At 46.3% G+C, this 27,165-nt stretch overlaps 1 protein-coding gene across 1 annotated transcript; it reads right to left on the bottom strand.

Annotated features, from left to right (window-relative positions):
* Positions 1-1,194: 1,194 nt before the first annotated feature.
* EHHADH (enoyl-CoA hydratase and 3-hydroxyacyl CoA dehydrogenase) lies at positions 1,195-27,165 on the bottom strand. The gene is made up of 7 exons (XM_005489559.4): positions 27,014-27,165; positions 20,580-20,683; positions 19,671-19,843; positions 17,981-18,092; positions 17,650-17,754; positions 11,315-11,656; positions 1,195-3,843 (listed from the first exon to the last, which is right to left on the bottom strand). The coding sequence occupies exons 1-7, from the start codon at positions 27,082-27,084 to the stop codon at positions 2,573-2,575; spliced, it is 2,178 nt and encodes a 725-aa protein (XP_005489616.1). The 5' UTR covers positions 27,085-27,165; the 3' UTR covers positions 1,195-2,572.

The raw sequence follows: 27,165 nt of genomic DNA, 5'->3' as shown, positions 1-27,165 counted from the left end.
CCTCCCCTAATGGATAGCTTGGAATAGTCAGACATGCAGCAAGTGTGCAGAGCTGGGGACATTCCTCACCTGTAGGGATGGTTTTACCTGGAAAACATTTTTAATAGATATTCTCCTACTGAGTGAAAATGGTTAACTGGTTTAAAAAGACAGGTGGGAAAACTAATCCTGCACCAAGTGGTTATCAAGTTCTCTTCTGCACGGGGCTGCGTTCTCTCCTGTTAAATGAAGAAACATTTCACTCATGGGTGTATTTCTGGCATCACTGCACATTTGAGCTGATGGGGACTGTGCAAGGCTGTTAACAATCCACCAAAGAAGCACAGAACAGGCTGGGGGCTCCTGCTTGGGCTGCTTGTCAGCAGGCACCAAGGGCTGTGGATGGGGCTGCCCTGCAGGGCTGAGGGTCAGGCAGCTGCGGTTGCCCTTGGTGTGCGGAGCAGGCCAGAGGCCGGGGCTCCCGGCTCTGCCCCCGCCCTCCGGAGCTGGGAACGCGACCTCGCGGCGGCAGCAGTGTCACCGCTGCTCGTGGGGACGTCAGGCAGACAGAACGATCGATGCTGGGCTGCTCTGGTCGATGCGAATTTACAAATGAACTTCCGTCAGGAGGGACATTACTGGTGTGAACAACCTCTGTCCTCAGCAATTGCTGATGAGGGAAACAGACCCCTCAAAGACACGAGCACACAGGTGCTGCAGGTGATGAGAAGCATTTCAGCCCCAGGATAGAAGCTGGTGTTATCCTGGGATAACACTGCAGTTCCAGAGGAAGGGCACGTCCTCTGCTCCACAGCCTCTGCCGCAAGGGAATTGCCCTTTCCCAGCTGATCCCCAGTGCGGGTGAGCACCACGGCACGAGGCACAGGACAAGGGAGGTGAGCCTGGGCAGGGCATTGTCCAGAGCTGTCTGGAGATGACAGAGCAGCTGCCAGCACAGCCAGGGCTGTTGTGTAATGTGACACACAGAGCCTGCTCGTGTGGAAGCGTCACCTCTGAGCCGAGCTGGATTGCTCTCAGCTGTGGCACACGAGTGATTAGGGGCAAACTGCCCCAATTTGCTGGGGCTAAAGTGACTCCTCCTCCAGTCCTGGAGAAAAGCCCTCCCTGGAACCAGGCATTTGGCTTGGCTTGTAACTCCTGATGGGTTTCCTGCCCTCGCTTTTGCTCCCTCACTCACTGGTGGACAAGAGTAGACCAAGGGCAAAATAAAATGTATTTAGACAAAAGAGGCATGCACCCTTTTCAAACACAAACTCCTCCAGAAACAGGAAAATTATCTAATTCCATCATGTAAAGAAGGGATGGGGAAAAAACAAAACCCAAGCACGTTGGCATTTTCCCCCACTCTTTCACATGACACTATATAATCTGTCATTAGATAATCAAAGCAGTTTTATTAAATTAAAATCAAAAGTTAAACATTCAGTGTACCTCAGAAGGGAATACAGACCAACCTATTCCCCACACCAGGCTGGAAGATACATTCACTAGATGTGTGAAATGGGAGATTTTGTCCAAAAACATCAAGCCTGGAGCTAGTTTGGCTCCCTCTCAGTCTGCTCTGCCCTTTGCTAGAGATCTGCCACCTCCCTGCCTGCCTGCAAGCAGTGTCCCTGCCTGCACAGCTCTGGTGCCATGCCCTTCCCAGAGCACCCTCTGATCATGGGAAAACCAGGTCAGTGCCAGGCCATGTTTCAAGGTGGTCAGTTAGAGCCTGCTGGGCCCCAAGACCTGGTTGTTGTAGTCAAGCAAGATGCAGGGAGTGATGGCAACACATTTGAAGGGATGCCAGAAGATGTTTCTGCTTGGACAAAGCCAGGTGGGGATAATGGCAACAGAGGATGGAGTCTGGATGCAGAAAGCCAGTCATGTGCCAACACCACAGGGCAGGTTAGTCAGGCTGATTTGTGGCTTTCCTGGCATTTATTCAAGCCTCCACTGCAGCAGGGAGAAGAGACAGTACCAGGGGACAGCAAGGGACAGCCCCTTGTTCTCTGACCAGACCTGGTCTCTCCACTTCATTTGACTTTACCTCTGAAAGCTGCTGCACCCTTGTGCCATCTGTCCCCCAGCAGCAGGAAGGGAGCAGGTTCCAGTTGGCTGGCTGCAGAAGAGCCAGGGAATTGAGGGGAGGTGGCTGCACAAACTGAACTGAAACAAACTGGCAAATAGGTTGAAGACAGGATTTGATAGATCCAGCAGGTCTTGATTAGACTGTGATCCTAATTTTCTTGGTTCTAATAATGATTTGCATTGTGGGCTGTAAATGCTGCTCGCTGCCTTCCCCAAAGAAGACAAGAAGACAGGAGTACAGCTGTGATGACCAGTGCAAAATGAGACAGGCCTTTACCCAGCAGTGGGTGAGGCTGGGGCTCAGAGAGAAGGCTGGATGAAGGCACTGGTGACCTGCAGCAGGTGGGGGACTGAGATCAATTATTGGCCAAAATCATTTTCTGCAAAGGTCTCGGAAGGCCTGTGGCATTGTTTATGGGCCCATAGCACTTTGGGGTTTATTGGAGGAGGCAGTGCAATTGAAGCACTGGGTTCAGGAGATCAGCCTCCATCAGGGGAATCACAGCTTGGAGCTCTGCTGGCTGAGGTAGGACATCCACTCCTTGAGGGGAGGGTTCCCCACAGCTGCCAGCTTTTTCAGAAAGGCACTGGGCTGTAGCCCGGGCACATCAGGGTGGGCCTCAGAGTATTTCTGCAGTTTGGCCAGCACACGGGGGAGACCCACGGTGGAGGCGTAGAACATGGGACCACCCCTGTGCTTCGGCCACCCGTAGCCATTGATGTAAATGACATCCAGGTGCTCTGGGCCTGATGCTATTCCCTCAGCCAGGATGGCAAACCCCTCGTTGATGAGGGAAAACAGACACCGCTCCAGGATTTCCTCCTGGTCTATGAAGCGGGTCCGGATGCCGTGGGTGTCTCTGTACTGGGACAGGAAGTTGAGGAGCCATGGGTCTGGCGTGGCTGTCCTGCCCCCGGCCTTCTCGTACAGGTACCAGCCCTTGCCGGTTTTCTGGCCGAAGCGGCCGCGCTCGCACAGCAGGTCCGGCAGGGGGCTGTAGCGCTGCCCGTGCCGCTGCCGGGCCGGCGTGCCCGCGGGGAGGGACGGCCCAGTCAGGCCCTGGTCCTTCCGAGACCTCCAGCCCACGTCCAGCCCGGCCAGGTCAGACATGCGGAAGGGGCCTATCTTAAACCCAAAATCTTCAAGAACCTGATCTACTGCGTCTGGTCTGCTCCCTTCCTCTAAAAGGAAAACTGCTTGTTGGACATACGGAAACATCATGCGATTCCCAACAAACCCAAAACAATTCCCTACCACCACTCCCACTTTCTTCAGGGCTGTGGCCAGCTGCATAGCAGTGGCGATGGCGGTGGGGGACGTGTGGCGGCCGTAGATGATTTCCAGCAGCCTCATCACGTGGGCAGGAGAGAAGAAGTGGGTGCCAATGACCTGCTGTGGGCGGTTTGTGGCAGAAGCTATTTCGTCGATGTTCAGGGCTGATGTGTTTGTACACAGCAAAGCTCCTGGCTTGCAGATCTTTGACAGCTTATGGAATATTTCCTTCTTCAGTGCCATGTTCTCAAACACAGCCTCGATGACCAGGTCTACATCACGCAACAGATCAAAGTCCACAGTGAACTGGAGACGTGCGGGGTTATGAAAATCCAGGACCTGAGCACCCCCTTCCATTTTCATAGCCTCACGTTCCAAAAGGAGCATGACAGCTTTTCTTCCCTTGTTGAGATTCTCCAGATCCTGCTCCAGGGCTACCAAAGGTATGTTGGCCTTAACCAGAGAAGTCACAATGCCTCGGCCCATTGTTCCCAGCCCTAGGGATAAAAGCAAGATAGAATCAAATATTATGAATAGCAAATTAATCTCCTGAAAGTAGCATTTCCTTTGTATCTCCAGGATAAAAAGTGGAAGCCTCTTGAAAACAAGTAGTGCATACATAGAAAACAGATATTGAAGACTGGGAAAAAGGAAGGTGAATCTGCTCTTCCAGTGAGCCTCAATGTTTGAAAAGAGGTAGCACAAAGGCAAGTTAGTACCCTCACAAGCTTACAAAATGCCAGTGGGATTCACCCAGTGTGCACAGACCATGTGATTCATGTCTCATCTCTGCAAAGTTTTACACCTATAGAAAGCAGGATCATTGAGGTGTGAGAACATGGGGATCAAAGAAAGAAGCTCTGAGTTACATCTGCAACCCTCTTATGACCTTCTGCAGGCAGGTTCAAAGCAAGTTTTCACCCTGAGGGTATCAGTGCCTCCCTGTTCCTGTGAGATGCTCTGTTATGGGCATTGAGCAGACACACCCCCCTAGAGATTTTGACACTGGCAAAGTTCAAAGAGTTGGTTTCTCCCTTGTCCTCCCAAGCTTCCTCTTTGTCTCCCTCCTCTTCTCCCTCTGCGCTTCATTGCGTGATCTTTGAAGCAAAAAAAATTCAGCTGCTATTTCTGTAAAGACTTGGAGGCTGATCTGCTCTAAACTTTGTCTCTAAGGCCTCCTGTGCCTGGTCAAACAGGATGGAACCAATGCAGTGTTCTTAATCCAGATTTCAGGATTTTCTTTCTCCTGCCACATCAGTAGCCTTTTGCCTGCTGTTCACTTTCTGTCAGGTATCTCTGCCCACCAGGAACTCTTCAAGCCCTCCAACACAGGCCATTCCTAACTTCTAGAGATTCTCAAAGTTAGTCTTCCTTGTCCAACCACACAGTTAAAGCTCTTGCCCAGAATTCCTATACCTGAGAATCCGTTCACACTGTAATTTTTTCCTCCAAGGTGTGTAAATGTGCTACCCCCAGGAATACCAGTGCAGAGATCACTGGCTTGATCCCTTGCACCAGCTCTGTCCTCTGTGACATTAAATGAAGCTGCACTTTCCTGTGACACTGGTCCTGCTCTCCCATGGTGGAGGCTTTTCCAACTAAATTAATGCAAATTAGTGAGGGAAGGTCAGCACAATTTTACCAGCTTTGATAGTGCAAAGCCTCTGAATGGGAGGATTACTAATATCCTAAATATAGCAGCAACCAGACAAAGTAAAGGTTCGTTATAATTCTGTAAAAATGATTTTTTTAATCTCAGGTTTACAAATGAAAGTCAGCTAAACAAATAAACAGAAACAAGGGGATTAAAAATTTTGTCTAAATCAGCTTTGTAAAAAATGGCTGAAATGATGTCATCACTTAAACAAGTTCCAGCAACCAAGGTCAGACAAGGTAGGATGTTTTTCCTGCATGCTACACACTCTTGGTTTAGTTCTGCCCACCTTCAGCTTGTGTGCACACAAGAGATTTCAAACATTCCCTGCTTAGCCACCAGAAGATGGTTTTTACTGGCATCACTAGCTGGCAGCCTGCTTACAAACCATCATTACACTCCCAAGCAAATGCTGAAGTTCCTTTCAAGGAAATTAGATTTGGTATTTCATAATCAAGTTCTACTGCAAACTAATTTGAAAATAAATCTAGAATAATATGAATCAACTCTTAGTAATTCAGTGTCTATGGTTTGCTGGCTGAAAAAACCTGAACATGAGTAGTTCCTCCCACTGTGCTCACTCTCCAGAGCCTTTGATGCAGGAGCAGGCACATTTAGGGACAGGTTTTCCCTGGCTTTGGTGAGCCACACAAAGTGATTTCTGCCCTCAGAGCAGGAGGGTAGCTCCCCACCTAACCCTGCCCCATCTGTCAGGCTCTCTTTAGCCATCAGGCTGAAGTGCTTGCAGTCCCACATGGCTCCCTCTTGAAGTCTCTTCTTTCCCACTGTGGAAGCCTAGGGTTTCTCTCTAGAATTTCCAAGTTCTCCAGACATCCTGGGTCTTATGCACTCCTGATCCAGCTTCAGTCTCGTGACTGCAATCTTAGTGGTTCTCTTGCCATATGAACTTTTCCTAATTTTCCACACTGCCTTTTCCTAAATCAAGACCTCTTTTGTGAGCAGCTGTTCCCCAAGCTTCTTTCCCAGGGAAGCTCTGCAGCGGTGGCAGGTGATTCCCCTGGCTGCTTCCATCATGAGTACTCCATGCAGGTTTTAGCCATCCCATGAGAGACAGGCACACATGCTTGTAGTACTACACTTTCTAGGCCACAGGAACAGGCGTATAGATAAGAGATGAGCTTGCCAAGCTTGTTTCTGACCTAGAAAAGCTGTCTCTCAACTTCCTACAGAACTCTGCAATGGCCTGTATGAAATGATGTTTAATGAAGCTGGCAGAGAGAGTAATGAAAGCCCCAAGGGGTTTGTTACATTAGAGCTTGCACAGCATGATTCCCCTGGAAATATTTCCTAAAATTGGGCTATAAAACTAAGGAGAGCTTTGGCTATCTAGCAGCAAAAGAGGCATTTCTGAGGACTCCTCTTTTGCAATTCAGAAAGCCAAGTGAACTTGAGGAAGAATATGTTAGAGCAGAAAAAAAAGGCAGGGGATCATTAGGCCTTACATGTGTAGAAGGCTGTGGAAGAAAGAGGAAGGGAGATGTCTCATGCTCAGCTCAGATCACACAGACTGAAACATGGTGAGGAACTGCTCCAGAATTTCTGCTGTGTGCTGCATTTTCTTACTCAATAGTGCTCTCCCTTCCCCCAAACCAGGAAAAACCCTTATTCTCCTCTTCCATGCAGGGGACTAGTTTCATGTCCAAGGCACATCTTTCCAAAAAGACTGAAATCTGCTTCAGAAGCAAGAACAGTTCCCAGCCATCCTGCTCCTGGTCTTTTATTGTGAAATGAAGCTTTGACATATAATTAAAACTACACTTGTACATATGTAATTTCAGGCCAAATATGGGTATAACAAATCCATTTGCTGGGCAAGCTGAGTGAATAATGATGGTTAATTATTGATCTGTCACGTGAGGTATTTAGAATATGAAAAATCATACAAAATTAATTGAAGGACTTTAAAATACAAATTTCAAAACAAAAGCACTTGAAATATGTACAAGGCAGATCATGTACAGTCCCACACTATAGAAATACCTATCTGTGGAAAATACTCTGAACTACAATGAATATTTGGACATTAAATAGCCTGGCAATTGAAATAATTCTTTACAGACTGCTAAAAATATGCAAGGACTGTTCCAGTATTCCTGATAAAAACAACAATAAGCAATTGGCAGTAATGGGCTGCTGTAGACAGGGGCTGCTGCTTTCTCTGTTTCAGGGTATCAGTTTCAAGCAGAAATAATGTGATTCTCCAGACAAGCAGGGAGCTGTGGTGAGATGCAGCTGCAAGGGACAGAGAGAAAAGAACATTCTTTCTGGGTGGGGAGGGACCAGAGAAAGTGAAAAGAGGTGGGAGCCAAGAGTTCAGAACAACAAAAGCAAAGGAAAGTCAACATGAAAAAGTCAACATGATCTCCTCAGTTGCTTCTCACCATGCAGCAATAAGAGATGGAAGCAACAGCATAATGCAACATGGTTTTAGTGTGTGAAACAGCACAGCACTGTCTGAGGGAAAGTGGGGTCTGCATGATTTCTGAGGAGCCTTAATTGAAGCAGCACCTTTCTCTGACTGACCTCCTCTCTGCAGTGAAAATAGAGAGACCCAGGGTCACCTAGGGTAGACTCAATACTTGCATGGATGAGCAGCACTATTTTAAAAGGTGTCAGTCCCTCAAAAATCATCCCTAGGATTTTGATTTCTGGTGCTGCAGGGATGTACTTCAGATCAAAAACATGAAGTTACAAAACACAGTAGAGCACTGTACTAGCTAGAGAATTACTTTTTGTTTCAGTCACCTGAAAGAAAAAAATACAATTGTGTTGGCATGTTCTCTGCCTGTCTCTAATGGACTTACAATTTCACTTCTATTGAAAGGAAAATTAGGAGGGAAACATTCCAGAGGAAGGAAAAAAGCACAAGATGCAGAAAGAAGTGACACTTTGGTGAGTGACACTTTAGAAAGCAGTGACACTTTGGTGAGGAATTCAGGGTTAAAAGGAGGTGATCAAGAACCTCCAAGATAAGTTACATCACATGAAATGAAGTATGACATGAACAAGAGTGTAAGCAAAGCAAGCTCTACTGGTGGGATACAGGAGCTGTGTAATGAGATCAGTGATTCAGCAAGGGCTGGAGTCTGGGTGAGTGTCAAGGCCCTGACTGCACTGATGGGATTTGATGTCCCTTAGCAGCCACACCTGGAGCTTCCACCCACCTCTACTGCCCATTGCCTCTGAGCCCTATTTAAGCTCAGATGTGGGCTTGTGCCCCCTTCTTAAGCTGTCTTGGAGGAGCTCTGGTGGCTTACTGTGGCTGTGGTCACTGTTGATCCAAACCTCAGCCTGCCAGACTGATGTCCCACCTTTACCTTGGACCGGCATCATCCTGGGAACTTTGCTTGATCACCTGTACTCCCAGTAGCCCCTGGCACCATCTCTGGGAACTTTGCTTGATCACCTGTACTCCCAGTAGCTCCTGGTACCATCTCTGGGAACTTTGCTTGATCACCTGTACTCCCAGTAGCTCCTGGCACCCTCTCTGGTCCTGCCCTGCCTGCCTTGCCCAGGTACTGTACATTTTGATGCAACAGTAGGTTGTGCTGCCATCCAGAGGGAGAAATGGGTGGGCAGGATCTTCAGGAATGGGGAAGTGTAAAGTTGTGTGTGTGGGGAGGAATGGTGCATAGTGGGGCTGGCTGCTGGAAAGCAGCTCCCCAGAGAAGGCTCTGGGAGTGCTGGTGGACACCAGGCTGACTCTGAGCAGCAACATGGCCTTGTGGCAGAGCAGATCAGTGGTATGTGGAGCTATGCCAGGAGGGGTCTTGCTGGAATCTTGAGGGAGATGATCCTGGCCCTCTGTGTGGCACTGGTAAGAGCATAGCTGGAGTGCTGGGCTCCCCAGTACAAGAGTGATTGGAGTGAGTTCAGTGAAGGGCAAATAAGATAATTAAGGGACTGGAGTATGTCTCATGAGGAAGGGCTCAGGGAGCTGTGACTTCAGCACAGAGAAGGCTGGGGGGATCTCACCCATGTGTATGCAAACAGAGAGAAAGGTACCTGGTAAAGGAGATGGAGCCAGGCTCAAATGGCCCCTGGTGATAAAACCAGAGGTCATGGGCACAAGCTGAACATGGGAGTTCCAGCTGAACAAAAAGAAACAATTCTTTTTAGTGTGGGGCTGACTGAGCACTGGCACAGGTTGCCCAGGGAAGTTGTGGAGTCTTCATCCTTGGAGATGTTCAAGAGCTGTCTGGACATGGTCCTGAGCAAGTGGCTCTAGGTGACCCCATGCGAGGAGATGTTGGACAAGATGACATTCAGAGGTGCCTTCCTGCCTTAAGGATTCTGTGGTTCTGCTCCCTGTTCTTGTCATTGGCTCCCCATCCCTGGGGTGCAGCTGCTCCCGGCCAGTAGATAATTAACTGGATGTGTTAATATGGCTAATGCCAAGGTTGTCTGCTACCCTGGGCATGCTCAGCAGGAGCAAGGAAGAAACACTTTGGTACCTGGCTATGGTGTAATTACTCCTGGAATGCTGCTCCCATTTTGGTTATGCACATTTTATGAAGTGTTGAAAAATTTGTGGAAGTTCAGGGTAAATCAAATGACCAGAGTGTGACAGATTGTGCTTTGCAGCAGAAGTATCAAAGCGCTTAGTTTATTTCTTCTGCAGAAGGAGGAGTTAACTTGATTGTCTGTAATCAGCTGTGAAAAACACTGAAACCTGGAGGTGAGGTTGGGGCAATTTCAGACCATAATTCAGAAATCTGTCCAGAGATGAATGGCAAATACTTAATCCAATGGAAGAGACATGCAGCTCAGCCAATTCTACTTGGAAATAAAGTACAGATGATGTATCTACTAGAAACTTTTAAATAGAGGTTGCATTTGTCCTCAGAATTCCCTCTAGCTCAGTTACAACCCCAAAATAGGCAGCTCAGCTCCAACAGCCCTTCTGGCTAAACTGTCACTGTGATTTGGTCTTTGCAAGTGTGTTGTTCTGGCATGGCTTAGCAGCACAGAGCAGACAATGTCCCTCCTGGTCACCTGGTCATTCCCTCAAACTCCAACATGGGCCCTTCTGTCAAAGCACACACTGCAGGACTGACCTGTGTGGCACTGACAAAAGTGTGTGTCCAAACTTCTGTGCTCTTCAAGTCCTAGAACAAATCTAATAACAATTAATGCCTCTTTACCTGAATGTTTTAACAGCCACAGATCCTTCTCACAGGGTTTGTGATGTTTAAAACCCATTTCTATTAAAAATATGGCATGGCAGCTAATGAAGAGAATTTCCAAAATATTCTCTATGGCCTAAAATGAGTTGTCAGACAGATCAAGAGCCCTGAGAAGCACCCAGAAAAAAGCAGTGTTGATCTGGTGAGATTTCCTTGAAACAGAATGGATGTTTTCCAAGTGCTCCATTACTTGTCTAACGATTTTTGAGTGCTACTATCAACAGCTAGAGCTGAAAGATATTTTTTTTTTAATCTCAGCAGTGCATTGAAGGTTTTATTTAAATTGCTCTTATAAAAAATTAATGAAGGCATTATCTTGCTGGGCTACAAAATGGCAGGAGTGGATCCCAGTGAGATGAAATCTTCTTAAAATACAGCTGTCAAAACATTTTTGTATTAATATATCCTGAGTGACTCTGTGCACATGCACCTGCAGTACAGAACTAGACCAGCAGGAGGAGAATTTCCTGAAGACCTGCTTCTAGCATGAAGAAAAAGCAGGTCTTGGTGTTTAAAAGGGAGCAGACTGCTTATGGTCTGCACACAAAGCTGTAGGGGGATAGAATATAAGAAAATAATGATAGTGTAGAAAGTAATCATACCCCTAAGGAGTTGCAGCTGGGCCAATTATCAAAGATTAGGAGCAGGCCTGGCTTTAACAGGCCACAGCTGTAAGCAATGAGAAGAAGAGTGCTATAAAAGAGTGGGGTGGCTGGGTGAGAAGGGAACTGGAGTCAGTGGCTGCTTTGTGAAGGAGAAAGAGTCAGAGCTCTGAGGAGCTGTCCATGAGAAACACCAAGAAGGTATGGAACCTTTGTGATAGGAGACAGCAGTATGGAACCCCTGCCATAAGGTGACAACACAAAGCTGTCTCTGAAGTGAGAGAAAGCTATTCCTCCAAAGGAAGAGGAAACTTCAGGTGCTAATCTAGTGGCATGTGGGTTGCCATCTGAATTTGGAGCTTCCCAACGCAGTGACAACTTCACCAATGGGTGTGGAGTGTGTGATGGGTGGGTGCCTGCTGGGGACTCCCACGGGGCTCCCGGCCGCGCTGGGTGCCCGTGCCGGCCGTGCCCGGTGCCCGTCCCGGCAGCTCGCTGTGCTTACCTATGACGGCCGCCCTGCGCACGGGCTGCGGGGCAGCGCTGCTCCAGGAGGCCCCGCCGGGGGTTGCCCAGCGGCGCACGGCTCTCTCGGCGAAGAAGGCGTACTGCAGCGCCTGGGCCTGCCCCGAGCTCAGCAGCACCTGGAACAGCTCCCGCTCCCGCCGCACCCCCTCGGCGAAGGGGCTCCGGGTGGCGGCTCGCACGGCCTGGAAGCACAGCTCCGGAGCCAGGCACCCCCGCGCCTGCCGCTTCACCTTCGCAAGGGCTTCGTCCAGAAACGCTTCCATGTTGGGCACTTTGGGGACTGGCTTAAGGCTGAGCCTGCGGGGTCCCAGGGGCTGACCTGGGAAAGAGAAATGGAGTTACAGAACAAAGCAGCCCCATCTTTTCAGATGTAATATTTCCAGACCCTTTTCCACAGGCTGGGATGGCAGTCTGCCTCCTCTTCTCCAATCCCTGCATTAGGGCTTGCATGGCACAGTGAGCTGGGTCTAGAACTAAAGCTTCTGACATTTCTCCTTATTTCTGCTTGCTCTGACAATTACGATTTTTCAAGTCCCTCCTCAGACTTCAAAAAAAGTAAGACTTTGTTTTCAAATAAGTAATTGTCTCCTTGCTTTTCTCAGCTTCAGAGTGCCCTGACTTTCCAGTTCTCTCCCTCTACAGTCCTAGCTGCCACTTTCATAGGGATCTTTCTTTAGGCTTCAGTAATGAAGCTTTCCTCCAGTATTGTTCAGTATTCAGGATGCAGTTGGCACTAGCCAGAGGCATTCCAGCCAGAGGCCTGACCCAGACATTGACAGGAGAGTGGAAAACACACCCTGACTTCTTCCCTGACTGAAGGAGCCCCTCAAGTCACTTTGGGACTAACCAAAAGGAAATCTCACTCAGCATGAGTTTGGCAGCAAATGGGAGAGTTCATGTTTGTGTCAGCAAGTGATGAATCAAGCAGCCACACAAATATGTGAAGTTTATTACAGGCAGAGGTTGCTATGGTGATACCTAGAAAGGATTTTAATTGGGAGAACATAGTTATGGTTCAGATGCCAACATTTTCTGTCATCTCTGTAAGTACAGAGCTGGCTATACTCAGGTGTTCCTCTGCTCTAAAGGCAGCTTGCTCAGTAAAGACCAGGGAGGAACAAGTTCAGCAGTTTGGGAGGTATCCCCTTGATACTGCAGCACTGTCACAAAGACCCTGCTGCCATCCCAGCCATAGGCAGATCATTAACTGCAGCATGGCACTGCAAGGATTGCTAGTGCTGTTCCCAGAAGCAGCCAGGACTGCCACCAAAGCCAGGTGGTGGCCTGAGAACCTTATGCTGAAGCTCTCTGGGGACAGTGTCTCATTGCTCTGGCCTCTTGGATGAGCTCTGCCATGGGAGCACACTTCCTTCCAAGGCAGCATTTTGCATGTAGCTCCTTTTTCTCTTCCTGTTGTCTGAGCTAGGGAAGTGCCAATGCACCAGCAGAGTACTCAGGAAACCCTACAGGGATACTGAAGAGCAGGAATAATGGCAGTACTGCAGGCATGGCTGCCTGACATACATGTCCTGACTCTAGCTCTTCCTCCAAGACTGAGCAATGCTTAGGAGAAACTGAAATACAAATTTCCAGGATGAGTTAATACACTGATTTCTTGTAATAAAGGTCTTCAGAGCTCAGGTTTTTAATTAAGCCTCTTAGTGAGCACAAAAAGATGAACATTCACTGTGTAAGTAGCTTCCCTTGTAATCAGAGTTCATAAAAATGTTTTCAACATTGACAGTGGATATAATTTGTATCAGCCAGTATTGCAGGATTATATTTATTCCAAAATAAAGGAACAGGATAATGTTCCTATATTTTGGAATATTTTTTTCCCATAAGTTTTTAACCCAGAACTGCTCTTTATCTGCAGTTCTTTATTTAGGACTTAAATAGTTGGTAATATTCCATAACAAGAGGAAAGCTCAGGCTTGTCCCAGAAAGCTGATCTGATGGCTGGAAGATTGGGCAGATCAAGGAACTTCATATGACATCCAATGGAAAGGGCTGGTAAAAAAGGAATACCACTGGAAGCCTTTAAGCTTGGTCTCCAGACAGCAAATAATACTGTAAGCACAAATAGTGATGGGGGACAGGAGACAGTTCTCAGACTAAAAAAACCCCCAAAAAAACCTCAGGGTCCTGTAGTAAAACTCTTATTTTAGCTGCAAACTGAATAGGTTTTCTACAGCACCTCTGTGCAGTATCTTAGCTTCTGCAATGCTAATAAAAATATAGGACATGTTTATGATGAGGGAAGAATTATCAGAAACCAAGTCTGGGAGGAAGAGATCAGTGTGGGGCACCTACAGTTTGATTTCTAAAAGCAAAGCAGCAGGAAAATGATGAACAGTGCTGCAGGAAAAGCATCATCCACACACAGGAGCTAACACAGACTCCTGCTTTATTTACCAGGTTTGTAGTCCAGGGGGCACAAAGGGCAGATCAAATCTATAAAATTTCTATCAGCCAATGCACCACATATGCAGGCAGCATCAAATATTATGTTATTTAAAGAAAGGAATATCATCCTAGAGTTGTAAATCCTTGGGACACTGAGATGGCACATGCAAGAGACAGGGCCAGCCTAATGTTTTCCTCATGCAGAGAACTGCTTGTGAATTTTTGAGGAATAAAGCTGAGCCCTGCCCCTGCCCCTCAGGCTGCTAGAGACAATTCCAGGCCATGCCAGACCTTTCATAAACTCTGTTTGGTGTCCTCACTTGGCTAGGCTCTGTCTAAGGAAGGTGTCAGCCAGAACCTTGAGCCCCGGGGAGAGATTAAAATGTTTTGATATTGTGCATCTTGGCAGAGGTGGCTCATGGAAAGGCCTTGCAGCTCTAAAGGAAAGCTTTCCTCCAGTCTCCATTTCAAGGAAGCAATTACCCACAGCAGCATCTGTTCCACCCCTAGCTTTGATGAGCCTCACAAGGAACAACTGCTTCCTCTGCAGCAACTCCCAGTAGCTTACAGGGAGAAACTCATCACCTTTCCCCACAGATTAATACCCGGGGAGCTTGAGCTACTCCAAATTGCTCTGGTTTTCCTTGCCTCTTTGGTGCAAGGCATTGGTACTGCTCTGCTCTGAGGTCAGTCAGCAGATGGGGTCAGAAAAACAAGGGGTGTATGTGGAGAGTTTCAAAGTCTGCTGTGTGGAGGCCAAGAACCAATTTCTCCTCCAGCTGAGGAAGACCAGAGCAGGCCAACAAGGAGTGGGCAGGATGAGCTACAAGCTACTGCATGTCACCAGCAGTTCCAGCCATTTGTCAATTTTGTGATGCCATCAGCTGGGAAAAGCCTGAAATGCAGCTTTGGATCACTGCAGTGATTGTCAAGCACATCCAATGGAAGGACATTCTCCTCGTCCCCAAGGATTTAGATCCTGTCTATTCCTTTTTAAAGATATTTTCTTTAGCCTGCAGAAGCCAGTTTGCCTGAGAGGTCAGGGAATTATTCTTGCTTCCTATCTGCAATACATATATACTGGTTTTCAATGAAAAATCACACTTGGAATCAGTAATTGCCTCTGTGTATTCCTACACCCATTTACTGTTTCAGAGCATCTTTTGAAGGTGTTCTTCATTAGGAGCAACCCATAAAAATGTATGGATGAGAATGCTCTCCCAAAGTGCCATAAAAGTAGCTCTGTCAGCTGTGTATCACAACAGTAATCAAGGACCCCTGATACACTAAGGCAGTCATTTGAGACTGATCTCTTGCCATGAGATACTGCAGCTCTGGTGCTGAAAAAGCTTTAGAAGAAAATTATTTCTGAATTGATTCTTTGAGAGTTATCTTGCAGTACAGCCTTCCCAGGAATAGAAATTCCAGTGGTGACAAAACCAGTTATTTAGCCAGACTGCTCTGTAAAAGAAGTCAGCAGTTGGAGCTTCATGTTTGAAAAAAATCTCATCAGAAACAAAATGCTGCCTGCCACACAAAGCCAGTGGAATTTTGTAACAGCATTTTTTGGGTACATTATCTTTGGTTTTATTAAGATTATCTGAGAAGCATTCACTGAAAACAGAGCTCTGTATGAACAAACTCCAGACCAGCTATACAAGTTTTCCTTCATCTCTTCTGCAGCCCTGTTTGTGCTTGATGGAGAAAAATGAAAGTTCTGCCTTGCCTTTGTAGGACAGGAAATTTATTAACTTTAGGCAAAGGCCAAAGCAAAGAATGACTCAAAAAGAAACATACAGGCCCTGGGTACACCAATCTTTCAAATTATTAGATAACCTGAGGGTAAATGGTGCATCAAAACTTGTCATGGTCTTTTGCAGGGTCTAATGAGAAATTTTTCAAGCAGGAAAGAAATAGATTAGGTGGCTCACCAGTGTTTTCACTGTTAAAACATGTACTTTAAATGCCAGTAAAGCTGTTGGAAAGAGTCTGAAAGCATTTTTAAGGTTCTGTGGGAGTTGATATATAGTGTGATGTGCAACACCGTCAATGACATTACTCATTTTTGCTGGGATAACTCAAACCAGCAATAAACAGAGTGAAAATCTAATAATGAGTAAGATTGGAACAGGCTACCTGCTGGACCTTCAGCCAGCATCCTTGTATACTTATACAGCTCAAGAAAAAAACCAAACCCGCTTTGGTAGCTACATCCTCCATAGAAGATGAAGCTTGACAATTTCCAAAGAAGATGAAGGTAAAGAACAGGATTTTGCTGGTGTTGGTAGTGGATAAAAGCTCCAGAGAGCAAGTTACCCCGAGAAATAGTGTGGTCAATGCTTCCTTGCTGAGGGTGTCCTGTAACCAAGCTGGCTTTCACAGCTGTCAGTCACTGCACAATGTCTGTCATGGAAGAAACAGGCATGCAAATATCTAAACTTCACCTGATTGCACATAGCATTTGTTGGAATCCAGAATGTTTGCAGGTTTGCCAGTTCCAGCAATGTACCCATTACTCATTTCATGACACACTGCTGCTGCTGTCATCAGTACTGGCATAGATCTTGTGCAAAGCATCATTCAGAGCCCAGAGGGTACATCACAGGGAGCACTGTTTGTTGGGTTAATTTGCCTAGAAGAGTGGTAATATTTCACTGCTCTCCCAACAGATGGAGAAACAGAATTCTCATTGAAAACAGACAAACTCAGCCAACCAAAGTACCTTTGTTTTTCTTAGAAGCAGCAGTGAAGTACATCAGCCATCTCTTGCTAAAGAATTATATTTAGTCCGATGACATAAAGAAAAGAGAAAAGAGGAGTGCTTATGTCATTGATTCTGCACTAGAAAATGAAGCTCTAACATACTGTGGGATAAATACAGTGAGAAGGATGGGCATCTGCTACAGAAAACCCAGGCAAAGGATACCTTGGTGCCTGTCTGGTACATCTCAAGGTGTGGCAAAGTATACAAGACACTGATATTTAAGAACAGTCAATTCTTTGAATTACCTTAAAATATGGTGCACTGTCATCTAGGACAAAGCTTAGGCTGCCTCAGCTTCTAGCTCAGAGAAGGGGCCTTGTTTGTAGTGAAGAGAACTGGAGGAGCAAAACCAACATCCCAGCTTGGACAGCATTGTCTGTAAGGCCATGTTGTCAAAGCAGGAAGGGTTTTTTGCTTTCCTGCATTCAGCTCATTGTGACAGAGCCCCAGATAAAATGCAGTGGTCAGGTTCCAAAGGTACAAGGTCAGCAGTGGAAAAATGCCCTGTTTTCTCTAAAGGCAATGCTCCTCATGCTGCATGAGGAATGTTCCTCTGTGCAAGTTAACTCCAGCAAATTTGATTCTGTTATTTCTGAGATGGGGGAAAAATCTCTCCTCATCCCTCCCATTTAACAGGCCATTTTTTTACATGGCACCCAAAGGATTAGGGACAGAGTCACATACAGACCATGGATCATTAAATTGAGCACAGGATGTGCCAGCCCCTCCACTACAGGGAGAAAGTTGTTTTTGCTCAGCCATTATGGATGGTGCAACCAGAATGCATGCAATGCCAGCTGGGATCCAGAACTATAGATGGATAGAGCACTTACCCCCCAAGACCTGGGGAGTGCAGCAACCCAGAGGAGCATCTGAGTTTGGATAGACAATTAAAAAGCAGGAGGACTTGATATAGATCTGTTCTCTCAATCTCAGTTGAATTTCTGTAGCTTTCCAGCATCTGATTTTTTTCACTTCAGACAACAGGAAACAAATTTTGCAACTAATTCTCTCTTATATGGATGCCAAAACTCAAGAATGGAGCATATAAATTAGAACAAACTGGTGGGCTTTTTTCTGACTCTTTTCAGCCCTGAAACATCACCAATTATTTCCTGGTACTGCTACAATTTGTTCCTCACCAATCACTTTGTTTGCCAAACGGATTGCTGCCTCAATGGTGTTTTCTTCCACAATTTCATCAACCAAGCCCAGCTTCAGTGCTTCAGTTGCTGGAATGTGTTTTCCTGCCATAAAAAGAGAAATAAGGTGACTGCAGTAGAGCCTGATGGGCAATTTTGTTCTTTTCCATCTGATCAAATGACTTGTGCAGCTGGTAATTAGCCCCTCATAGCTTCAGGGTGGAAGCAAGTAAAATTACAGCCCAAGAAGCTACACAGGTAAAAGATTCCTGGTTTTCAGACCAAGCTGGTATGACTCAATGCCATGTTCTTCCATACACACAGCACTTACCTGTAGTGATCATATCCAGAGCAGCTGGTACTCCAATCAGTCTGGGGAGTCGCTGAGTGCCTTCAGCACCTGGGAGTAACCCTAAGGTGACCTCTGGCAAACCCATCCGAGCCTAAAATGCAGCAAAATTAAACAACAATCTGATCAGAAAGAGTGGCAATTGCAAACTGAGCAAAACAGAGGAAAAACAAGCAGATGTGAGTCACATGGCTCATCTAGGAAGCCTCAGAATTTCTACATGGAAACCTCATCCTTGCTTTTTGCTACATAAAATATTTGAGAAAAAACCCACTTGACCATTTGAAGGATTCCTGTACAAATGCACAATGAAAACAGGACATTTCAGAGGATTTGTGTGCTAGCACAGCCCTGGGGGAGCTGTAGGGCCAACAGCATTCCCTGGATTGACACATCTGTCAATAATGCTTGCAAGTAGTTGTTACCAACTGGAGGAGGGCAGGCTGGCTTAACTTTCATCTCCCTACTCTAATTCTTGCAAGCTTAGCAAAGAGTTGGAAGGAAACTTGTTTCACTACCTGCCATGGAGGGACACCATTTTCTACACCAGATTGCTCAGAGCCCCATCTAACCTGGCTTTGAATGCCACTGAACTCCTCCCTAGTCTTCCTTCAAATGTCTCTTGGTGCATTTGATATCTGGTAGAGTCATGGCAGATAAGCCAGGGGCAGCAGGGAGTGTATGGAGGTCTTCTCTTAAAAAAATTATCTAGATTTTGTTGCCTTTAAAAATAGTTTGCACATTTTCTAGTGAGCTTTTAAGAGATTTTGAGTTACTTTAAGACCACTACTTATAGTTACAGTAGTCATGGCATTTCACGATGTGGTTTAGTGGGCATGGTGGTAATTGGTCAAAGGTTGGATTTAGTGATCTTGGAGGTCTTTTCCAACCTTAGTGATTCTGTGATTCCATGGTCCTCACCTTAGGTGGCACAGAGGATGACGTGCAGTATCTCTTTATGCTGTTACAGCAACCCACACTGCCACAGAGAAAGTGACTCACTGCAGAAGTGAGGGGATGGCCCTGTCAGTGAGGAGTTTGTACAAGGAGACAGGCACTGCTCAGGGTGGTTCAGCATTCCTGAGCCTTGAAGGAGGGGATTGAAGGAAAAACCCAGATTATTTCTGAGGACTCTTCAAGCTGTCTCTTGGTCAAAGGGCTCCCTGGGGACCCAGAGCTCATGAGGAATGTAACCCTAAATGCTCCATGCTAGCTGAGTTTCAACTGCCTATAGAAAGTAGGCCATGAGCAGAAAGAAGTGCAAAATTCACAAGGCTGGGGAAAAAAAAATAAATAAGAGAAAGTCACGCTGCATGAGTCAGTAAGATACAGCTGTCTGCATCAGAATCCAGATAATGAGACCTAGGGCAAATGAACATTTGGTTTCTGGAGTTCTACTCAGCCATCTTATCCTACTAGTTACTTTATATTTACAAATGACTTGAAATTAGTTAGTTAGTGAGGCTTAGGAGAGATGTCAAGGGTGGTGGTGTAGGTGAAGAATGTCTGAGCACACAGACTTGTATCCTACAGCTGTAAAGCCATTCTCTGCCGGGCAGAGGGTGCCAGGAAAGGCACCTGTCCCTCTACTCGTGCCATCTGCACAGGCTCCCGCTGCCTCCAGCAGCCCCTGTGGCCCCAAAAGAGCATTTCCCTGCGCAGGCTGTGTTACCTTCACGTGTGCAACGCGATAGTGACAGCCCAGCGCCACCTCCAGGCCTCCGCCCAAAGCGACGCCCTCGATGGCCGCCACCACCGGCTTCTCGCTGCTTTCGATGAGAGACACGATGGGACCCAGGGCACCTCCAAGTCTCTTCGGAGCGGAGAATCCTCGGATGTCAGCTCCTGGGGGAGCACCAAAAGATTAGCAGGAATTAGTAGGCGAGGCGGTGACTGGAAAAATCCTTCCCTCTGTGCCAGCTGCTCACAGATGCCCAAGCCCTTGCAGAGCATGCTGCTGGCAGGGGAGGGGTTAACAGGAATCACCCCCTTTTGGGACCACCTTCAAGGAACCCTGGATCTGTGATCCTTTGCACAGAGCTCAGAGGAATGCTGAGTACAAAAATACAGAGTAACTGTAAGGATCATGTCATCACTGCAGAAATTTGCAAACATTCTTGGTGTGATATTGAGCCTGGAATAGTTTAGTGCAAGTTACTATGAACAAGCAATATAGAACTCCTCAGAAATTCCCTAGCTTTTCAGGCTTCTTCTACTGGAGACCTGTCATTCAGCACTGCCCCACTCTAGGTACATTCCACACACTAGAGCAGTAAATGCTCCAGAGATTTTACATAAACAAAGCTATGGAGACTGAGGAAACACCAGGATGTTATGGAGTTGAGCAGCTGTCCCTCATTTCAGAATGAACAGACCAATTTACTTCTGGCCTATTTCAAGATCCAGCTTGTTCTGTGCCCCATGTCAATTGTGGTACAGCAAAATAGACAAAGCACTCTCTCTTGTGGCCATTTCCAGCCAAATCAGGACTTTTGTCAGCAGTGTGCTGAAGCAGAGATTCTCCAGATATGATGGCTGGAGTGTGCTTCATCTTTTGCTCAGCCTGTGTTTGTTGTCTTACCTGCACTGAATTTCCCATTTTCACCACAAATCATAACAGCTTTCACTGAGGGATCTGCATCTGCTTTCTTCAGCCCATCCTCTAAAGCCTGGAGAACTGCCCGACTGAAATAAAAAGAGATTCAGTGAGGAGCCATCAAATACATCCCCTTCCAAGGGGTCTGTGTTGAGAACACTGAGCAGCCCAGTGGGAATGAGCACCATGTCCAACAGGCAGCCCCCATGCCTGCCACAGCCTCTCCAGGTGAATCCTGTCCTCATTCTCCCTCCTGCTCCAAGGACAGGCACCCAAACCCAACAGGCTGACTGCTCAGCTGTCAGTCACTGCCTGGAGGACTCATCTTCAGGCTCTGACACTGCTGTTTCCACAACAAGCAGCACAGGGAAATGTTCTTTTGAAGATGTCTTTATGAATTAAACATTCAGATTTTCAAGAAAACAGTTTAGCATAATTTAGAAGTAATTAATGCTAAACCACTGACAGTCTAAGAACTTTTTGAAAGGAGCTCTAGGGATAAAAAAGTTATTTTTCAAACACCTGACTCAGGCTCTGCTGATGTTAATAATGCTTTCATCTTGTGAAGATTTGCACATGGGTCTGGACTTAAACTGGTGTGGGATCCTGTCAAAGGGAATTTGGGCATGAAACACTACACAGAACATCTTGACTCATCCAGACAGGTAGCTCTGCAGTAAATATGCCCAGCAAAGAATTAATGAAGAATTTCAAAATGGATCTGTAGAAGCACAAACAGTGATTTTTCAAATCAGATATTTTAAAAGTCTGACCCAACTGAATGTCCACTTTGCATTTGCTTCTTTAAAGCTAATTCATGTTTGTATAGATGGACTTGGAGAACCTATTCTGTTTTAGAAGGTGGTAACAATAGTAATAGTGGGTAAAAATAGAAGCATTAGGACTTTAGTAATAGAAATATTAATACAAATTTAATGTGTATATATATAATTTAGATACTAAAATGTACTATAATATAGTGTAATACTGCTATGCACACATACAACATCATTTGTGAGAGACTATTCTGTGTAGAGATGCCTCTGATGCAGAAAATCTGAGCCACAAACAGTTGAACTCTGGGGGAATATCCAAGAAATATCATCCACACTTTTTCTTTCTTTCTAGGAAGAAAATCAGCTTTTCTTCCTAGACCTTCTCCAAAGCCTGGGCCCAGCTCCACATGTGAGCTTGGTGCTGAGCAAGAGGGAGAAGAGCTCTGCTGATGCCCAGTGGAGAGCAGCAGTGTTAATTACACACAGCTAATCAAAAGGCCTGAGGCATAGTCAGCTTGTGCATGTTGCTCTGTGTGTTAGAGGGCATTTCATCTAAAAAGGAAGCTTGTGGTGAAATAGATGAAAGCCACATCATTGTACTCTTGTGTGCAGACATTTTTACAGAGCAATGCTTGCAGAATTCGTGTGGGAATCCATAGTCTGCAAAGGGACACCTGAAGGCCCAAGGAGCTCCCAGCTGTGTGAAGGAATCCCAGCCAAGCTCTGCATATTTCTCCTTCAAAATGAAAAAAAAATTCAAGACAAACCATAGGCAAAGTCTAACAATGAGGCCTCTTGGCTGAGGAGGGCTGTCTAGGAGGGTCTCCAGGGCCATCTGCTGCCTGTAGAAGGCTGTGCTACACAGAAGGGTCAGTGGGAGCTCTGAGACCTGACAGCCAGAGACTGGGAGAAGTGTTATTTTTGGAGAGAGAACAGCCAGTTATGTACCAATTACCCAATCTAGACATCAAAGACAGCTCTGAAGTCTAATGTTAGTAATGGCTCTGAAGGCTGAAACTTAAAATGAGAATAATTTGGCCATGGCAAAGTAAAACTGTGAGGTGAGTCAGTAAAGGTCTCTCCACTGCATGTAAGTCCACACAGCAGAATATGAAAAAATTTCCAAATTTTATACACTAAATGTGTTTTAATATGTTAAAAAATTGTGTTTTATCTCCCTCCCCTTAGCATATCTGTTATTGCTGCTATTTGAGGAGCACCCACAGGCTGCCCCCAATGTTTGCTGCTCTTTGAGTTCTGTTTGTGCATCAGTGAAGAGCCAGGCCACAGCAATACCAAAATCACCCAGGGGCTGGGAGATTGCAGGGAAAGCCATTGGGAAATGTCATTACACTCTACAAACCATGGGGCAAAGAGGGAGAAAAAATATGTTCCATGATCCAAACAAATGTGAAGTTACTAATTTGCAGCCATTGTAGAGACAAATGGCACAACTCCATCAGGAGCAGACAAGAAGCAATCAGTATTTCTGTGTCTGTTCCAGGCAGATGCAAAATGCCCAGCTAGAAGGGTTCTCTGCAGCAAATGGGAAGGTTCAAGGTTCTGTAGAGGAAATCAGTTCCAAGCCTTCAGCACTTACAACAACATATCACTGCCAAAATAAAATAAAGACTAGTCATCAAGGCTGCCACAAAATCACAATTTGATCCTTGTCTCACCTTAATTAACCCAACAGGACTGTTCATGGTACTGAAAAATTTAAATTGGTACTTGCAAAAAGATCTCTTCTATTTCCATATAACTTCTTCTGGAATTTTTGTGGAATGAAAAGGAAAGAAATCAGAATTTCTGCAGTTTCTTGTTTTTCTAAGTTGGAGTGATAAGTTTGCCTTGGATGTGTCACAGTCCAACAGACAGACTGCACTGCTTTGTCACTCACATGTTATAACTGGCAGTAAAAGATGTAATTTTCAATTAAAGCATCATAGTAAAATATACGACAGTAGAATTATAAAAGTACTCAGGAGAATCCCAGCTTCAAACTGCTAGAGCATTAAAGAAACAAAAAGTCACTGTAATTTTCATAAGTATTTCATTACTGTGACACTGTCATTCATTTAGCAGTAACAATGCACAAATTCCCTCCATGCTTTCCAAGGCTGCATCCCATGCCATGCAGTCAGTTCCACCATGGGTACAATTTTGACTGCAGAAAAGTGGTTCTGCCAAGGGGATTCAGTGTCTCAGGAACCCAAACCAGGTGCTGTTAAAGAATAGGTGCACACCACAGCAAGAGAATGTTCTTGGAGATTACCATACCAGGTTGTTTTTAATTTATGGAACTCATTGCAGTGACTGTGAGGTGCTGTGAGGTAACAGAGTTTTACTTTTTACCTTAATTTCACATTTTAGCTAGAGTTTGTGAATGTGAATTTCTTTCATTTAAAAAAAAATTAACGTAAGGGAATCCTGAAAACTTACTTAGTCACATTTAAAGAAGTGAGACTCAAATCCAACAGTGGAAAATGTTGTTTATGGGAAACATGCAGGTCTGGTCCTTTTCCTTTGTATTTTTCTCAGCTTCTAATATACTTTAAAACCTGCAAATCCCAAACCTGAACAACAAAATCCAGGCTCTCCCATTGTCACAAGCTCCTTTTTCTTTCAATAGCTTCCTGCAGTGTTTTTCTTTGAACTAACTCCTGGGTATTACATAATCCCCTACTTGAAATTGAGTTCTTGTGTGCTGGAGTTACCTGCTCTGCTCTCCCTTGCTTCAGTGTCAGATCCAGCTGTGCAGTAGCTACTGTCACACACTGTTGTGTGACAAGTTACTAATACAGCTTGAACAGTTCTGTTCAAGTTTTATGTTCTTTCTGCACATAAATTAAGGCCAGAGTAAGAATGGCATCTTTTGGGTGGAATTTTAGAATAGTTGTTTTAGGGAGCAGATGCTAATTAATCCCAGAATTTTCTCTCTGTATCTCATCCTGATGAGGTGCTGATCCATGAGTAATCACATTCTCCCCTCATTGCTACCTTTCTGAAGCTGCAGCTTCTCTCATCTCCTTTACATTTCCTGATTTTTAAGGTGATCAGGGTCAGAAGGACAATCCTGGCAGCCAGGGAGAGCCTTTCCCAATCAAACCTGTTATGCTGTCACACTTCATAGAATCCCACACATAAGCTGCCCTATTGCATGGCCTGCCCTATCCTCCCTGAAGCTTTTCTGTCCTTGTCAGCTCAAATGTTGAAATATTCCTTCAAGTCCTCCTAATTCCCAGTGCCAGCAGCCTGCCTCTGCTGAGGAGGGGTACTCAGTCCTTCCTTTTGCCAGTCTTGTCTTTCTGTTTCCCCAAACTCCCAGTTCTTTGCATATCTAAATCCCTTCTCTCAATGTCATGGTCTTGTAGATGCAGGTCTCTGAGCAGTAAACTTCTGCAAACCAGGAAAAAAGCCCTCCAAACAAATCAAATTTGGCAGATGCCACCTCTGCTGGTAGAGTGATTAGCTTAAAGGGGAGTCTGTGTGGGAACTGAAGTTGCTGCCAGACTCTCAAGTCAGCACACATTTCTCAAAAAAGCACTGCCCCAAGGCACCAGCAGAGGATGATGTCAGCCAGGAGAAAGCAAATTCCTGCCCACCAGCGCATTCTGAAGTGCTAATGGCCGGTGTGATGGCCCAGGAGGGGGGAAATGGGTAATGGGGAGATGTAGGGGAGGCTGGAGCACAGCAGCAAAACCTCACCAGCCTTAAAAAGCGTTTGTGCCTGCTGTGAAATGAAATGTACAGGATTGCTCCTGTCTGTAACTTTCACTGCCTCCTATGACCTGTGCAGTGAAACATTTCCAGCAGCACTAACAAACCTGCTCCCTGTGGTCCAGTGCAGAAATGTGCAGCAGCAGGAGGAGCAGGGATCAGAGTGTGCTCTACCTTTGCTAGCTGCATCACATCTCAGCTAACACCTACCTGACAATTATGGACCTCTTTGAAAACAGGTATTGCCCTGGCATGCCACCAAAGACCACGGACATGTCTCAAGTTGTAGCCTAATGTATCTGAAGTCTGCCAGGATCTTCCTTCTCCCCTGCAGGGCCGAGGGACAGGACACAAGCACACAATCTGTCTCCCTGGGTGTATCAGAGCTGCACCTTGCTGTGAGGCTCTGCAGGGCCAGGAGCAAAGGGCAGCAAAGGCAGAGATCTGCCCTGAGGGAGCTGGTGTGCTGCTGCTGTTCAAAGGCAGAGGGGACTTTGGGTTTCCTCCAGGACTTCTCAAAAGAAGGGAGTTAAGGCTCCTTAAGCATGTCTGGTTACTGCTGAAGGTTGATTTTAAAGGTCTTTTCAACCTCAGAGATTCTATGATTCTTTAGGTCTGTATTTTGTGTTTTTCATGGTAAGGACTGAAAGTTTATAGTGAGCACAGCCTGGAAGTTTTCTTAGACAGATCTCAGGCCCAGGAGGTCCAAAGGATATCTTACACTGTACAGTTCTGTGAGTCTTACATGTCTGGTTCTTCTAAACCCATCAAGTCACTCCAAGTTTCTCCTGGCAATTACCCGAGCCAAAAATGTTCATATTGCATTTCTAAACAAGTTGCAACAGAAGAATGAGCAGTGCCAGCTACAATGTAGCTTTTCTACAGAAGAACATCAGGTTTTATCTCCTTTTCATGTTCTTTCTTGTCTCTATGAGCTTCTTTTTATCAAACTTTCTCATTTGTAAATCAAGCACAACTGCAGTGGGGTTATTTTTGGCTTGTGAATACAGCCTGAATAGACACTGTTGGTCACTGTTACTGAACAACTACAGCTGCTTAGAAAGGGTTTATGTGCTCCTCAGAACTAAAGGAACTAAACCCCACAACTAATGTGAAGCTAAAAGCACATAAGTCCTTTTCAAGACACATGAAAACCTAAATTTCAGAGGCTCCTACAGATTGGTGTTTGACTTTGTTTTCCACTCTCGTGTTTGAGATTGCACAGAGCCCTTTTTGACCAAGATCAGTATTTAGAAGTCAATTCCTTAATCACTTTTAAAGGCCAAATGAACTGTTTTCTCATAGCCCCGGCTGAGTTTAATGCTGGTGCCAGCTCTGCTTGCTGAACCACGCCTGATACCCACGGAGCCCTTTGCCCTGCCCCCTGTGCACACTTGGATAGCGCAGTGATTCGCCAGGCAGGCACTGAGCAGTGTGGGGCAGGCAGGCAGACCAGGATATCTGAGCATTGACTTGCACCAAGCAGCACTGAAAGCACTCCAGGCTGAGCTAACGCTGCTGAGCTGTCTTGATGTTTAGAGACTTGAAGGTGATGAGAAATAGGCAAAGCTTTTAAACACCCCCCAGGGGAGATGGCAGAATGTATGGTCTGCTGAGCCTGGCCCCTCTCCTGTGAAAAGCCCCAGCTAGAAATTATAAGAGCAGAAGTTATGGCAAAGTTCAGCATGGTGTTTGCAAAGCGAGATCCAAGCTACCTCTGAAGGAGCCGCCGGGGCCTCTGCGAGCTCTGAGCGGTGCAGAAGTCGCGGCTGAGGCTCTCAGGGGCCGCTCCCTCCGGGACTGGAGGGAGCCTCCCCCGGGCTCGGGGAGAGGGAACTCGGTGAGAAGGAAGGACTCGGAGAATCCCCCACCCGCTCACAAGCGGGCCCCAGCCCCGCGCTCCCCGCGGGCTGCCGGCCGTACCTGAGCGCGTTCACCGGCGGGTTGCGGAGCCGGATGACGGCCACGGCCGAGCCCCTCGCGTACTGCGCCATGCCGAGCGCTCCGCCGTGTCCCCGTGTCCCCGGGTCAGCCCCCGCCCTCAGCGCCCCGCCCTCAGCGCCCGGGCACCGCGG

This window comes from Zonotrichia albicollis, chromosome 9, assembly GCF_047830755.1.
Source record: "Zonotrichia albicollis isolate bZonAlb1 chromosome 9, bZonAlb1.hap1, whole genome shotgun sequence".
Lineage (NCBI taxonomy): Eukaryota > Metazoa > Chordata > Aves > Passeriformes > Passerellidae > Zonotrichia > Zonotrichia albicollis.
The sequence above is the reverse complement of the archived record's forward strand: the minus strand, read 5'-3'. Positions and strand labels throughout refer to the sequence as shown.

Excerpts from the sequence above, each read along its gene's own strand:
- EHHADH (XM_005489559.4), bottom strand. The coding sequence starts at position 27,084 with ATGGCGCAGTACGCGAGGGGCTCGGCCGTGGCCGTCATCCGGCTCCGC. Across the intron at positions 18,093-19,670 it reads ATCGCGTTGCACACGTGAAG|GCTCGGATGGGTTTGCCAGA; the intron begins GTAACACAGCCT and ends GCTGCATTTTAG. Across the intron at positions 3,844-11,314 it reads GCGCAGGGCGGCCGTCATAG|GGCTGGGAACAATGGGCCGA; the intron begins GTAAGCACAGCG and ends TTTTATCCCTAG.